At 40.3% G+C, this 14,472-nt stretch overlaps 1 protein-coding gene across 5 annotated transcripts in view; it reads left to right on the top strand.

The window, feature by feature from the left end:
- Nucleotides 1-14,472, top strand: part of LOC135168005 (voltage-dependent calcium channel subunit alpha-2/delta-3) — an 84,744-nt gene that overhangs the window by 32,866 nt on the left and 37,406 nt on the right. For all 5 annotated transcript variants that reach the window (XM_064131816.1, XM_064131817.1, XM_064131818.1 and 2 more), the window contains 5 exons: nucleotides 4,217-4,324; nucleotides 4,390-4,461; nucleotides 4,545-4,686; nucleotides 7,053-7,274; nucleotides 12,279-12,378. In XM_064131816.1, the coding sequence (XP_063987886.1) occupies nucleotides 4,217-4,324; nucleotides 4,390-4,461; nucleotides 4,545-4,686; nucleotides 7,053-7,274; nucleotides 12,279-12,378 (644 nt within the window). The remainder of the gene's footprint in view (nucleotides 1-4,216; nucleotides 4,325-4,389; nucleotides 4,462-4,544; nucleotides 4,687-7,052; nucleotides 7,275-12,278; nucleotides 12,379-14,472) is intronic.

A 14,472-nucleotide genomic window follows, 5' to 3' on the forward strand; every position in this document is an offset into this window, starting at 1 on the left:
TGGGAATAACTCAACGTTCGAAGAGCCCCTGGTCATCTCCGCTTCATTTGGTACCCAAAAAGTCAGGCGAATGGCGACCGTGTGGAGATTATAGACAATTGAACGCACGAACAATTCCGGATCGATATCCCGTTCGGGTTCTAGAGGACTTCACAGCTAATCTCGCTGGGAAAAAAATTTTCTCGACCATTGACCTCGTACGCGCCTTTCATCAAATACCTGTGGCCACTGACGATGTAAACAAGACAGCAATCATCACACCATTTGGCCTTTTTGAATTCCCGTTTATGACTTTCGGGCTTCGAAATGCTGCACAAACATTTCAACGATTTATCGACGAGGTCACCCGAGGCCTGGACGGTTTTGCCTTCCCGTATATTGACGACATCTTAATTGCTTCCAAGGACATCGAGGAACATCGCAAACACCTCTACACTCTCTTCCAACGGCTTTCGAGATACGGTGTTGTAATTAACACCGCCAAGTGTCGTTTTGGTCAACCGGAAGTAGATTTTCTCGGCCATCGCATTTCGGCGCAGGGTATCTTATCGCTCCCGTCGAAAGTAGAAGCGATCGTCACTTTTCCCCGGCCAACATCCATTCGTAAATTGCGTGAGTTCCTAGGCATGATCAATTTTTATCGCAAATTTCTTAAAGATACCACAAGTTTTCAAACTCCTCTCCATGAATACACTCAGGGTGCTAACGTCGAACGCTCACATCCCGTCACCTGGTCACCTGAGGGAAATGCCGCTTTCGCTGCTTGCAAGGAGAAGCTCCGAAAAGCAACGTTGCTAGTTTACCCGGGCACGTCACTCCCGTGGGCTATCTTCGCCGATGCTTCCGAATACGCCATCGGAGCAGTACTGCAGCAACGACGAGGACAGCACTGGGAACCACTGGCATTTTACAGCCAGAAACTGCAACCCACGCTGAGGAAACACTGCCCTTATGATCGAGAGCTCCACGCAATTCACGCTGCCGTGCGGAAGTTCCGCTACCTCTTTGAAGCGAGACACGTCACGATCTTCACAGATCATAAGCCGCTGCTTCACGCCTTCGCCCAGGATCCCGACAGAGCTACGCCGTGGCAGTTCCACTGCCTGGATTTTATCAGCCAATTCACGACCGACATCCAGCACGTGGCCGGTAAAGACAACGTTGTCGCCGATGCGCTTTCTCGTATCGAGGCAATGTCTGCTGCCGTCTCCACGAACGAGCTTGCCGAGGCTCAACTCGCTGACGAAGAGCTCCAACAATGTCTTCAGGGCCAACATCACGACGCCCTCGCTCTAAGACCAGTCAATGTTCCAGACTGCGCTACGCCTATCTATTGCGACGTGTCTGGCGACCTGATTCGCTTTTTCGTCCCTGTGCTGTTGAGAAGAAGAATTTTCGACACGCTTCACAGTGTTAGCCATCCTGGGGCACGAGCCTCAACAAAACTGGTAACGCAGCGCTACGTCTGGCCTGACATCAACCGTGACTGCCGCCTATGGGCCCGCGCGTGCATCGCATGCCAGCGAAATAAGGTATCGCGTCATGTCTCATCTCCTATTCAAGATTTTCCAGGACGCACTCGGCGTTTCGAGCACATACACGTGGACATCATTGGACCGTATGTCCCATCCAGAGGGTATCGCAGTTGCCTGACCATCATAGACCGTTTCACGAGGTTTCCAGAGGCGTTCCCTATCGAAAACACCGGAACCGAGTGTGTTGCACGAACGCTGTTTTCCGGATGGATCTGCCGCTACGAAGTGCCGCTTAGAATTACAACCGACCAGGGGACACAGTTTGAGAGCCAGCTGTTCAACGCTCTCGCACGCCTTCTCGGCAGCAGACACATTCACACCACCACGTTCCATCCTCAATCAAATGGAATGGTGGAACGTCTGCACCGTCATCTAAAGGACGCCATTCGATGTCACGAAAGCGATTCGTGGGTGGACATGCTGCCTATCGTCCTCCTCGGAATTCGCGCCGCCTGGAAAGAAGATCTCGGCGCAACTCCTGCCGACCTTGTCTTCGATGAACCACTCCGGCTACCCGGAGAATTCCTCGCTCCCTCACCACCTCGCGGGCTACCGCCTGTCCATATCGCTGATCGTCTGAAAAACCACTTCGCCGACTTCGCTCCTCAACACGTCGCACGTCATGGTCAGAGGAAGATTTTTGTCTTCAAGGAGCTCGCAAACTGCTCACATGTCCTCGTTCGTCGCGACGCTCCTCATCATGCTTTCACGTCCCCATACGAAGGGCCTCACCAAGTAATATCGAGACACGATAAACATTTCGTCGTACGAATTAGAGGCGAAAATACCGTTGTCTCCATCGACCGTCTAAAACCCGTCTTCTCGCTCCCAGAGGACGAGCAGAACAACGACGATGAAGCTAACGACGATTCCGACGACAGCAACATAACGCCGACCGCATCACCTCCACCGGAATCACCACAACCGGGAACATCACGACGTTCGTCATCGTATCGCCCATCTGACACCGATTCATCGACGTCATCAATTCAAAAGCGTGTCAGATTCGCTAAACGACATCAGCTGTTCTCAACAAATCGATATTATTGATTTTCCTGTGAATTTATTTTGTTTTCCTTTTTTTTTTCACAGAAGGGGAGTACTTGTGGCGCGAGCCAAAATAAAGTAGTCTCGTCAGTTGGGTTTCATAGCGTCTCGAATATTCCAAAGCCGGAATTCGAGACAAATATCACTTGTCCTTGTACCTTACCGAATGTTAGGACAATTCTCGAACCTTCGATAAACGAAGGTATATAAACTGACACACTACCTGACAAATAGTCAGTCTAATATATTTCTCTCATGTAAACACATCTAGCTAATAAACAAATCTTTAAATACGACACCGAGTAATAATATAATTCCAGCACACGAACCCCCACATTTTTTCAAATCCAAAACCGTATAATTACACGACGAGAAATATTCCGTAAAAATTAGAGAACTCGCAGTTCGCTCACCGATTATGGAACTGGGAAATTTTACGCGACAGTATCGTAATTTGTCACAGTCAATTCAGTCGAAAATTACGGAACTTTCAGGAAAAATTCCATGGCAGTTCCATAAAATTTCCGACAATCGGATTTCGCTCCAGAATTACGGAAAAGATACGTAATTTTTCTTGATTATTTTTTTCATGCCAATTTCAACCAATCAAATGGTGACATTTCCCGTGACGTGGTACAAATAAAACGGTGTTACTTCGGATATTTTTCGGATATTTCCCTGTTTGTTTCTAAGCAATGAAAATATCCGATAAACAATTTGGACGCGTCTCAACCCCCAAAACTGTCATTAGAAAAAATCAAGTGCAAAGACTACCTCGACATGAACAGATTTGGAGGAGAATCCTTGGACATTATTGGTCAAAAAATTTTAAAAAATCTACCTAATAATACGGTGAAGACAAAAGCCACAATTTGGAAACAATTCTCTGCAACTACGAGTGAAAAACCATTCCATATTCCGTGAAATGTCACACATTTAATTGTTTGAAATTGGAATGAAAAAAATAATCCAGCCAAATACCCCTCGACCTTCAAAATTAATCGGAGATTTCCCTCCAGTTTCCCAGCGTAGCACCGATCGGGATAAGTTTCGCAGAAAAACCCTTGTGCTCGGGATTTTTAAGCTGCAAAACTTATCCCTCTCATTCCTACGCAACGAAACTCTCGGGAAATATCCGATAATTTTGAAGGTTTTGAGGCATTACTACTGAATATCTATTTTGCTGGCAAATTACGTACCAGACACGTAATTTTTTAACAATTTTTCTCTTCGTATGCGAGTCATGGAGAATGAGAGGTGGCTTCATGGACGAAAACACCAAAATCAAATAACGACCCAAATAATATTCAATAAATGAATAGCAATTTATTGAAAGAAAAACTGTAAAAGCTATAGAAAAAATTTTTTATTTTCCAAGATTTTTCTCGATCATATGTTGGTAATTAAACAGTTCCATCACAAGAATTAAAAAAAATTCCAATAACTTAACAAAAGGCTTATGGATTTTTCAATAGGAATTCTATAAAAATCGACTCTTATTATTAAACGAATGGTCTAGATTGGCGCAGAAATCGTTTTGCACGTAAATCTTTTCAAAGCAATGATCTAGAAACTGGCTCATGATGATGAATAGAAATACCTCTTTCTAGCGAATTTTTCAACTTTTCTTGCAGTATGAGAACTCTTTGAAGCCTCGTTACACCAGTGTTGACCTCACTGAAGTGGAGCTATCAGAGGACGATGGCCCCATTCACTCGCTGAATAATTCTGGGCTTCCGGATGTACGTATAGAAATACATTGCAACCAATAAAACATTCGGACTCACAAAACTCTCTGTATTTTCAGTTGAGACGAGATATGATTGACCAAAAAGAAGGCGAAACGAATTTCGCCGTGAAAATCCATTACGATGATATGGTAGGTAACCCCCATTTCCACCAAGCTGACCACAATGCAATTATTAACTCTTAAAAATTCTCATTAATACATTGTTTTTGCAGAGAAGAGTAACCATTAGAAAACATAACTATTTTTACAAACCAATTGCGGGGACTCCGTTCTCTCTGGGATTGGCACTGCCTGAGGGCTATGGCATGTCAGAAGTCAACGCCGAACTGGAAATCAAACATGCGATTGTCAATGGTAAATACAAATTATTTATCTTTCTCCATTGAAAAATGCTAGTGCGTGTTCCAATCCTTGAGAAGTTATACAGAGCAAGTAATCGCATAAATATAAGGTTACTTTTTAAAAAGATAAAAACAGTTTATTTCTTATGAAAAAAAGGGTACAATTGATGGTAACAGTCTTCACTATTTTTAACACACTTAATACACTCAGGACACTTAAGCACACTCTTAAGTACACAAAACAAAACGTCTACGTCCGAACTATCTAACCACGCGTCTATCGTCTCTCGATGCCCAAAACAAATTCTAACCCTGTCCCTCTCCTCAACCCTGGACTGGGCCATAATCGCGTCACGTGGTCCTAGCATCCCTGGATCTCGCTGGCAGCAAATATTTCCGTCTGTCACATCCGCGGGCCTCATAAACCCACAAAATATGACCCTCTAAGTGCTTCTATAGTACATGTTTGCATTCCTGTACCAATCCATGTCTATTTGCGGAGTTTCCCCGCAAATAGCACCTACGCTACAACGACCATATAATCTTAAAGCCCTAGACAATCACAATAAAATAGGGAGAACATCTGTCTTTGATATTTGACTACATAAATATTAGCAGAAAAAGGAGTGGTATTTTTATAGTATATTTCGATGCAAGTGCGACGAGTTAAAACACCCCGTTGCACGTGTATCAGAACTATATTCTTTATTAGTGATGTTACGTTCAGGGAGTGAAGAACTGTGTCATTTTTCCTCTACTAGTAAACGAAAAGTCTTTTTGTTTACAAATTTTGACTTTTCGTTTACAAGTCAACGAAAGGGCACTTTTCGACACGGGCTGAACCAAAGGGGATTGACTAAAGTAAAGGCTCAGTTCTGGGGTTTTGAGTGACAGCGGCAGCATTGTAGTACCTCACCCCAGGAGAGGCAGGGCGCTGCACGCCATGTAGCAATTTCTCGGTAGCAGTCTTCTCTCTATCCAGGCGCTCCTAGATGGACATTTCTGTGTCGTTGAGTTGCTGATTGCCTTTTAGTAGATACTGATGTTACTGGAGAATCGTTTGTCAGCTTAGCTTTAACGTTGATCCTCCTGTCACCGGATTCAACAAGCCAGTGAATTTCATTAAAGTTGGGAAAACCGAATCTCCCAGTTTGAGCTCCCAAACTTTGATTGTCTTCGTTCAGTGCCTCAGTAATTGAATAATGATTTGTCAGGCACACGGTCTCCTTAATCAATAACGATCATCGTAATCAGCTATGCCTTGCATTCGAAGACCTTTTGAACCTCGATTGGCGTGGCGGTTTTCACCAGTTGTACCAAACCTTTCGTTTGACGTGAAATGAGATTAAAATTGAGATGCCGGTTGTGAAAAATAGACTTGTGAAGGAGAAGCAAAACTAATACACTTGTGAATTAAAATGACTCATGCGAATGTACTTAACTCTGGTCTAATTTACGTATCGTAAGATTTGAAGCCATTCTACACTGTTGAAGTTATGAATTTATATTGCCGATTGATGGTTGACTCAAATTACGTAGATGAATCACACTATGAAATAATAAAGAAATTAAATTCCGGGTCTTGTGTGATTACTGGGCATTTCTTGCCTTGAAAGTCGTTGATTTCCCACTGATTCTCAGATATCCAAGACGGCTCATTTAAATTTACAACTCATTCAATTTTAAAATTTTCAATGGTGGTTGTGATCATTTGTTAATGTATCCCATTGATCTCGTGGATTTTCATTCGAGTTTGATCAGTGAGGAGAAGGAAAACTGTGATTCGAAGGTCAATAATCAGTGAACACGTTATTAATGCTTCCAATGTCACTTTATTATTAATAGAGTGCAACTAGTATATTTGGTGGGTTAATGGGTATTGCAAAAATCGAAAAAACTTAGCTTGACTCTATACCACGGCGTTCTATGCCAGACTAGCCTGAGGAACAACGCTCTCGAAAATCGAGAGCTGCCCGGTGAAAGAGAGAAGAAAATCAAATTCGCTTCTACAGCGTTCCATGAGTGTTTCGCTTCCGATTGGCGACTAGATTGACTGCAGACCCGCGACGAACCACTTCAATATCATTAAAGTACACGCTAGCACACGTTCGGTCTTTACCAATAACAGACTTGTTGAATCACACGCACGTACAATATAAAAGAATTTTTCCCGCCCGTTTCTAGTGACATTACATTGTTAATTGTTAACCTTTTCGAGAGTAGTTTATTAAAATATACCGTTTCATACAAAGCCTGCAAGCTTTGTCATTTTTCTTTCTGAAAAAGTGTGTAAGGATGCAACCGTTGACAAAATTAAAATATTCATATCATTATTACCACTCATTTCGTTTAATTCATGGCCACTTTGATTTTTTTCAGTGTTCGATTATTTCAATGGTACTAATTGGAAAGTACACCCGGACTGGGTTTACTGTGAGTACAGTTCGGCGTCAGATAAAAAATTCAAATCCTCTGAGGAACGTATACTCCATTTCCTAGCGAGAACAAGAATGCCTGGATGGAAATGGATGTCAATGAGACCAAAGAGTCCTAGCTCGCATCATAATCAAGCGAGCAAGCCCGACAAAGACGCACATTACTGTGAGTAAAATTTTTTAAAGAAAATATTAAAAATCAAAATGCTCTTGTACCCAGCACAGGAGTGGTATTCTGGTTCGAGGCTCAAACCGATAAATTCTATCAATAATTTATTGGTATCTAAATTATACCGTTTATTACCAGATTACAATGACTGTGTCATCTGACTGGTTACAAAGAGTTTATGATTTTTGTGTGCGTTGTCTGATTCATCCAGCCTTAATCGCCTCTTAAATAATGCATTGATTGTTTATATTTCATCACTTGGTCAGCATAATCCAATTACGCCGTTAATGTTGTATGTCTACATATTCAATAATAACGCAACTACCCAAATCTGGGGCATAATAATGCTCCATCATCGGATGAGAATCCAAAAAATCGATTAGAAAATACTTCCGAAGAGATTTATCCGATTAGTGATAAGCAAATCCTCCCTTATAATAATGATAATCCTTCCTTATCTTATATAAATATAAGATAATGAACAACCGTACATTCAAAATACCCAGTCGACCTATATTTGTATCCACGTTAAAATTAGTTTACTCGCCATCTTAGTCTTTGAAAATCTATATTATAATAAAGAGGTTGGATTTCAGAAAACGATAAAATGTAAGACGATAGATGTAAAAAGAAATTCTTGAGGTGATGTTGATAGAGATCCGTACATGTTTCAGTATAATATAGGAAATGTTGAGTAGCTGCTAGTAAAAAAATATGGCTGTGAGATTAAGATGTGCTAAATTCGCCATTTTCAGATTACAGTTCGTGGAAAAAGTAATTCAGTATAACATAAAATTTCGTTGCTTGCCAAAAGAATATCTCCGCATAAATTAAAAAAATATGTGTATGAAATTCATGCACGACAGTAGTGAAACTTCTTAGTCATAGATTGTTAAAAAATTTTGTCTGAATTTTTCGTCATTATTTTTTTCATCCCTATTTGAACCAATCAAATGGTGGCATTTCCCGCCACGTGGTACAAGTGAAAGGGTTTTACTTCGGATATTTTTCGAATATTTCCCTGTTTGTTGCTAAGCAATGGAAATATCCGATAAACAATTTGTACGCGTTTCAAACCCCAAAACTATCATTAGAAAAAATCAAGTTCAAAGACTTTACCTCGACATGAGCACATTTGGAGGTGAATCCTTCGACATTATTGCTCAAAAAATTTCGAAAAATGTTCCTAATAATACGGTGAAGACAAAAACCACAATGTGGAAACAATTCTCTGCATTTTGCGTGGATAGAAAATATACGCTGGAATCCACAACTACCAGTGAAAAACCATACGACATGACGTGAAATGCCACGCATTTCATTGCTTGTAATTGGAACAAAAAAAATTATTCAGCCAAATACCTCTCGACCTTCAAAATTAATCGGATATTTCCCTCCAATTTCCGTGCGTAGCCCCGATCGAGATAAGTTTCGCAGAAAAACCCTCGCGCTTCGCGCTCGGGATTTTAATCCTGCAAAACTTATCCCTCTCGTTCCTACGCAACGAAACTCTCGGGAAATATCCGATAATTTTGAAGGTCTTGGGGTATTACTACTGATTATTTTTCCCACCCAAATTTCAGCCAATAGAATTGCACCATTTGTTGATATTTTGTATAGCCTACCTCGAATTTCAGCGATTATTTTTCCCACCCAAATCTCGGCCAATAGGATTGCACCATTCGACGTTATTTTGTATAGCCAACACGGTATTTCAGCGGAAATTCTTGGAAATTTCACTGGAAATTTTGCATGTTGATATATATAAAGAAAAACAAATGTTGAAGTAACCCTCAATTGTATCTGACAGATTAAATGGCAATTCGTTGACAATTATGTCTCATGGTGCAATTCTATTGGCCAAGATTTGGATGGAAAAAATAATCCCCCGAATACCACTCGAACTTCGAAATTATCTGATATTTCCCTCAAGGTTCCCTGCAAACAAATAAGCTTGTTAAGTTTTCCAGAAAAATCACTCGCGCTTCGCGCTCGTGATTTTTAAACTGCAAAACTTGACACGTTCATTTGTTTGCAATGAACCTATCGGGAAATATCCGATAATTTCGGAGCTCTTGTGGTATTATATGCGATAATTTTTTGATAATTTTGATAAACAAACGACAACTTAACCAAATAAACCTCTTTTCATGTCATGGCACAATTCTCTTCGCCGAAATTTGGATAGGAAAAATAATCCCCTGAATACCACTCGAGCTTCAAAATTATAGAGTATTTCCCTCTAGATTCCCTGCATACAAACGAAGTCGTCAAGTTTTTCAGGAAAAATCACTCGTGCTTCGCACTCGTGATTTTTTAGCCTGAAAAACTTGACTCCTTCATTTGTTTGCAACGAATCTATCGGGAAATACTCGATAATTTTGAAGCACTTGTGGTATTATATGTGATTATTTTTCCCACCCAAATTTCAGCCAATAGAATTGCACCATTTGTTGATATTTTGTATAGCCTACCTCGAATATCAGCGATAATTTTTTGAATATTTTGGTAAACAAACGACACTTAACCAAATAAACCTCTTTTCATGTCATGGCGCAATTCTCTTGGCCGAAATTTGGATAGGAAAAATAATCCCCTGAATACCACTCGAGCTTCAAAATTATAGAATATTTCCCTCTAGGTTCCCTGCATACAAATGAAGTCGTCAAGTTTTTCAGGAAAAATCACTCGTGCTTCGCACTCGTGATTTTTTAGCCTGAAAAACTTGACTCCTTCATTTGTTTGCAACGAATCTATCGGGAAATATTCGATAATTTTGAACCACTTGTGGTATTATATGTGATTATTTTCGGAAATTATTATTGAGCCACACAAAAAGATTTCAGAACAATTTGTCATTGAAAATTCGGGATCTCGTGGAGAAACCAAATAGAATAGTCAATTTTTGTTTCGTATTTCCCTGAAAATGAACAAAAAACAAGGAAATCGCATTTTTGAATTCGGGGAACATTACGATTGCATTGAAAAATCAAGGAAATTGATCTCCAATATTCATATTAGAGTATATATTTGAGTAAAATTACGAAATTCTTATTTTCGTACCCCTTAAAATTCGGGAATTTTACTGAAGAATATTTTAGACCGGAGATTTCATGATTTTCAAATGTGTAAAAAGCATTTGATGCCACTGAATTGGTAATGCCCAGTGAACTGTCCCGATATTAATAAAAAGGTTTTATTAGTATTGTTCATCATATTAACAAAATGAGCCATGCTCCTACTCCGAATCTATCACGTTTTTGTTTCTCTACCATGTCTCTTTCCGTCCGACTGCCCCACCACGCGCGCCATCCCTTCTCTTGTCCTGTCGCTTTTTCGTTACATACGATATTGGATTTACAGCCCAAGGAGCGCAAAGAAGTTTCACTTCAAAATTATGAATTAATAATGAGAACGTATGGTAAAATATCATATTCATTGAATTATATCATTCTTACCATCTCATCCCCCAACCCTCTGTACCGCATTCTGTGTCCACTCGGCAGTAAAACTCTGAGATTAGAGCGCTACAAATTTTGATCGCCGTCGCTAGGAAGAAATCACCCCCGGATCAGTGGTACACTAATCTAGCACTCTAACCGTAGACTACTACCCGAAGATCACTTTTGGACAAAAATTAAACTTCCAGAGGGTGAAACGTGGGGCAAAATGACAATCAATCACTTTTAATTAAACTTCGTCCCTCGTTTGGCCCTCGGGAGGTCTAATTTTTACCCAAAGTTCCTTTCCGTGCATCGTCGGTTATCACTTTTAATATCTTTTCCCAGGAATAGGTTATTACTCTCCTGACGAAGAACTCTAGTTTGCTCTTTCCTTGAAGTTTTGATCAAACTAAGATTTATTGTAAAGACCTCCAAAGTACAAGACGCGCTTTTTTATGGCCTAATAGGTGGTTTCAAGAAGTGAATTTCTGTGGTATACGGTAGCTCAATCGGTAAGAGTACTGGACGCGATACCGAGAAACCGGAATCGGATTCCGAAGATGGGTTAAACCGGAATTTGGTTTTCTTTCATTCTCTCTAATTCTAATTCTCTTCGAATTTTTTTTTGTTTAATTTTTTTTATTTACGGTTGCGGTTGCGTTTTAAGGGGTAAAGCCATGGCCAGAAGATAACCACCTTCATGAATGGGTTGTCATATCATACTAATGAATCGCTTGTGAGAAATAATGAAAGTCACAGTTGATAATTTTTCTTCGGAGATTGAAATGGGGCGGATAAACTATAGTTAAAAAAATAGAATGGTTTTCCCCCTAGGGAAGAAGACATATATTTTAGGTTTTGCCAATGCTTGACCCTTCGGCGATAGCTTACCGTATCCTAAGTATGTGTGTGTACGTACAATTCAGTTGAATCCCTCGGTCAGTACTATCTTTAGGGTATAATGGGGACTCTTATACGTGCTGTGACGACCGCGAAGCTCCTCGCACAGCACGTATAAGAGTCCCTATTATACCCTAAAGATAGTGCGAGGAGCTTCGCGGTCGTGTACTCCCCATTCCTAAAAGCCGTATAAAAACATCAAAATAGTACTAATCGAGGTTACAGAATTGGAACCACATTATAATCGTATATTTCGATACAAGTGCGACGGGATAGTAGTGAGTGTGATGTTGGCAGCTCTCGGCTTTGCCTCGGGCCGCCAATCAGCACAGAGAAGGTTTCACCGTGTGAACTATCAGACAGTGATATTATTTGAATCGTCATTTCTTTCAAAGCCTGACGTCTTTGATGGATTGTAGAAGAAATGCGGAATTCAGTATGAAAAAAATCATCACTGGTATTATTTTTGAGACGAAAGGCTTTCTTTATTTTGTTGTCCCATGCTATTAGTTCTCAAACAATATGTTTCATGAACAAAACAATCCTGAAACTTTCTTCGTTTACCAAATTTGGTTCTGAAAATAATTATTTAATGGAAAAGAATGTTTTATGTACAGTTAATTTTTAATAACACGCAATAAATATTTGATAATTACAGGTGATAAAAGACTAGTTCAATCTCTCGTACTGGACGCAGTTGTAACTGGTGGATTTAATAAGAGGGACAGTAATGCAATGCATAAGGAGGATAACCAGAAGTAAGTACCCTTCATCACATCGAAAACAAATGGAATCAAAAATAATCTACGAAAAAAAAGGACGAGTAAAGCATGCATTGCAAATGATTACTTGTTGACCCACGCACCTTTTCAATGCACAATCAGCACACACTCTTCTATTCACCAAAATGCATTGAGCAATACTCTAAATGTAAGCGTTTTTCTTAGCTAGAGGAAAAATGCACTAGAAAATTTTCTATAATTTTTCGACAATGACGTGGATGGCTGCTTTGTACACTCGGACATGATCAGCTTTTGAGGACTCTACCGCAATCGCTAGTACCGAGTGGGCACGATTGGTGAATTTGTTCCGAGAATTCCCCCCCTCCTTTTTTTTGCCAGATGTGTCCGAGCAGGTTTTTCCTTTGTTAGCATGTCCTTTGAAGAGGACGGTGGCGCGCTGGGGTGAGGGTTCCCAAAAATGCTGTTTGTTCGGCAGGAACCAGGTGGTAGGTGGGTGGTACGGGTCACGTGGTTCAAAAAATGCAGCCAAACGGGGTGAAAAGTGGCTGGGGTGGGAAATGAAATAATCATATGATACATAATTTATTGACGTTTATGAATTATTTATTCAGAAATTGTTCTTATATGATGGGAGGGGGGCGGTGTGGTACATAATATTATTGATTGCAAAAATATGGATAATCAGGATTATGATTATCGTTATTATTATTGTCAAATTAATCTAGATGGAATATATTTTTTCAAGAACGTTGATTACAATGCAAAATAGCTTTACCAGACAAGTTCTGAAGAGGTTTAGTTAAATTTCTACGATTACAATTTTGTTTTTGAACATTTTCATAACAATGCGATTGTTATGTTTGTGTCTGAAGTTAATAATTTATGAAAGGACTGTAAAGACCGATCATTGTACAACCAGTGAGGCACAATAATGCGGTACTGCCCATAAACATCAGACGATATATCTTGGAGTATTTTCTGGTTCCATTCATATACATTGCAATTTCGCTTAAGGCGATAAGCGATTCTTGTATCGAAGGGCGGCATTCCGAAGCTGTCGAAATAGATTCCTCACCTATTTGAACTGAGGTAAACGGCAACCCAGTGGCTTCCTGCCTAATTGTCGTGGTTAGTGTTGATGATAGCACAGGGTCAGGGCCATGTCCAGGTAACACGCTCGGCAGGGTAGACAGCTCCAAGGGATGCATCTATACGCGGTAATACTTTCAGGAGCTCAAGTTTATTCATAGAACCATGGTAAGCCGGTTCAGCAGGCTAGCTTTTTTATCCACTGTAGTCGATAATAACCTGCCTTGTCGAATCAATTCCTAGCAAATTGTCATATTCGGCGTACAACAAACAATTTAAATTTTGCTCTGTTACTTTATTGAAGAGAACTTCAATACGAACACTTCGACTTTTTACCAGAGTCCAATGGCCAGCTGAACTTGCAGATAAATCTGGGGTCAGATCGAACGCGAATAAACTAAATCCATCGGTTTTGTAGGTACTTGACGTGCAATCGATATTTAGATATAACAAGTTTATTCAAAAATTTTGAAAGCTGAAGACATTCTCCTTCTTTGTTCCGTTGAAAATGGCATTTTCAACAAGTCCCAGTATGATTCGTTTAGGTCGCTGCCCCAAAATCGCATTGTCTGTTGTCTCTCCCATAATCTTATTATGGAGAATAAAATATTTAACCTCAACCCGTATCACAGGATATTTCGCAGTTGTCTTTGTAAGCGTTTTAGCGTGAGCTATCGAAATTCCCGGGCTGAGTTTCACACGGCGAACAATCCAGGAGGATTCTACTATATTTAATTTATAGTTCTGCGTATTATCGTCCATAAGGCAATAGTCATCCTTTGCGTGATCAAGACGAAGACGTAGCTCTACACCGTTCATCATAAACTCATCTTGATTAAAAACATCACACTGTAAATGTCCCAGCAGATCAAATATTTTTCCACCTTCAGTAAATGCCTGGCGTGAGGCTAGCCCATTGTTTTTTTTCGCATCGCCCGCCACTACAGCAGCAGAATTCATCGCACTATAGCTATCAGTAGCCAAAGAGCCATCCCGAGATGTGAAGACTTTGCATCACTT

Source organism: Diachasmimorpha longicaudata, chromosome 12 (assembly GCF_034640455.1).
Source record: "Diachasmimorpha longicaudata isolate KC_UGA_2023 chromosome 12, iyDiaLong2, whole genome shotgun sequence".
NCBI lineage: Eukaryota > Metazoa > Arthropoda > Insecta > Hymenoptera > Braconidae > Diachasmimorpha > Diachasmimorpha longicaudata.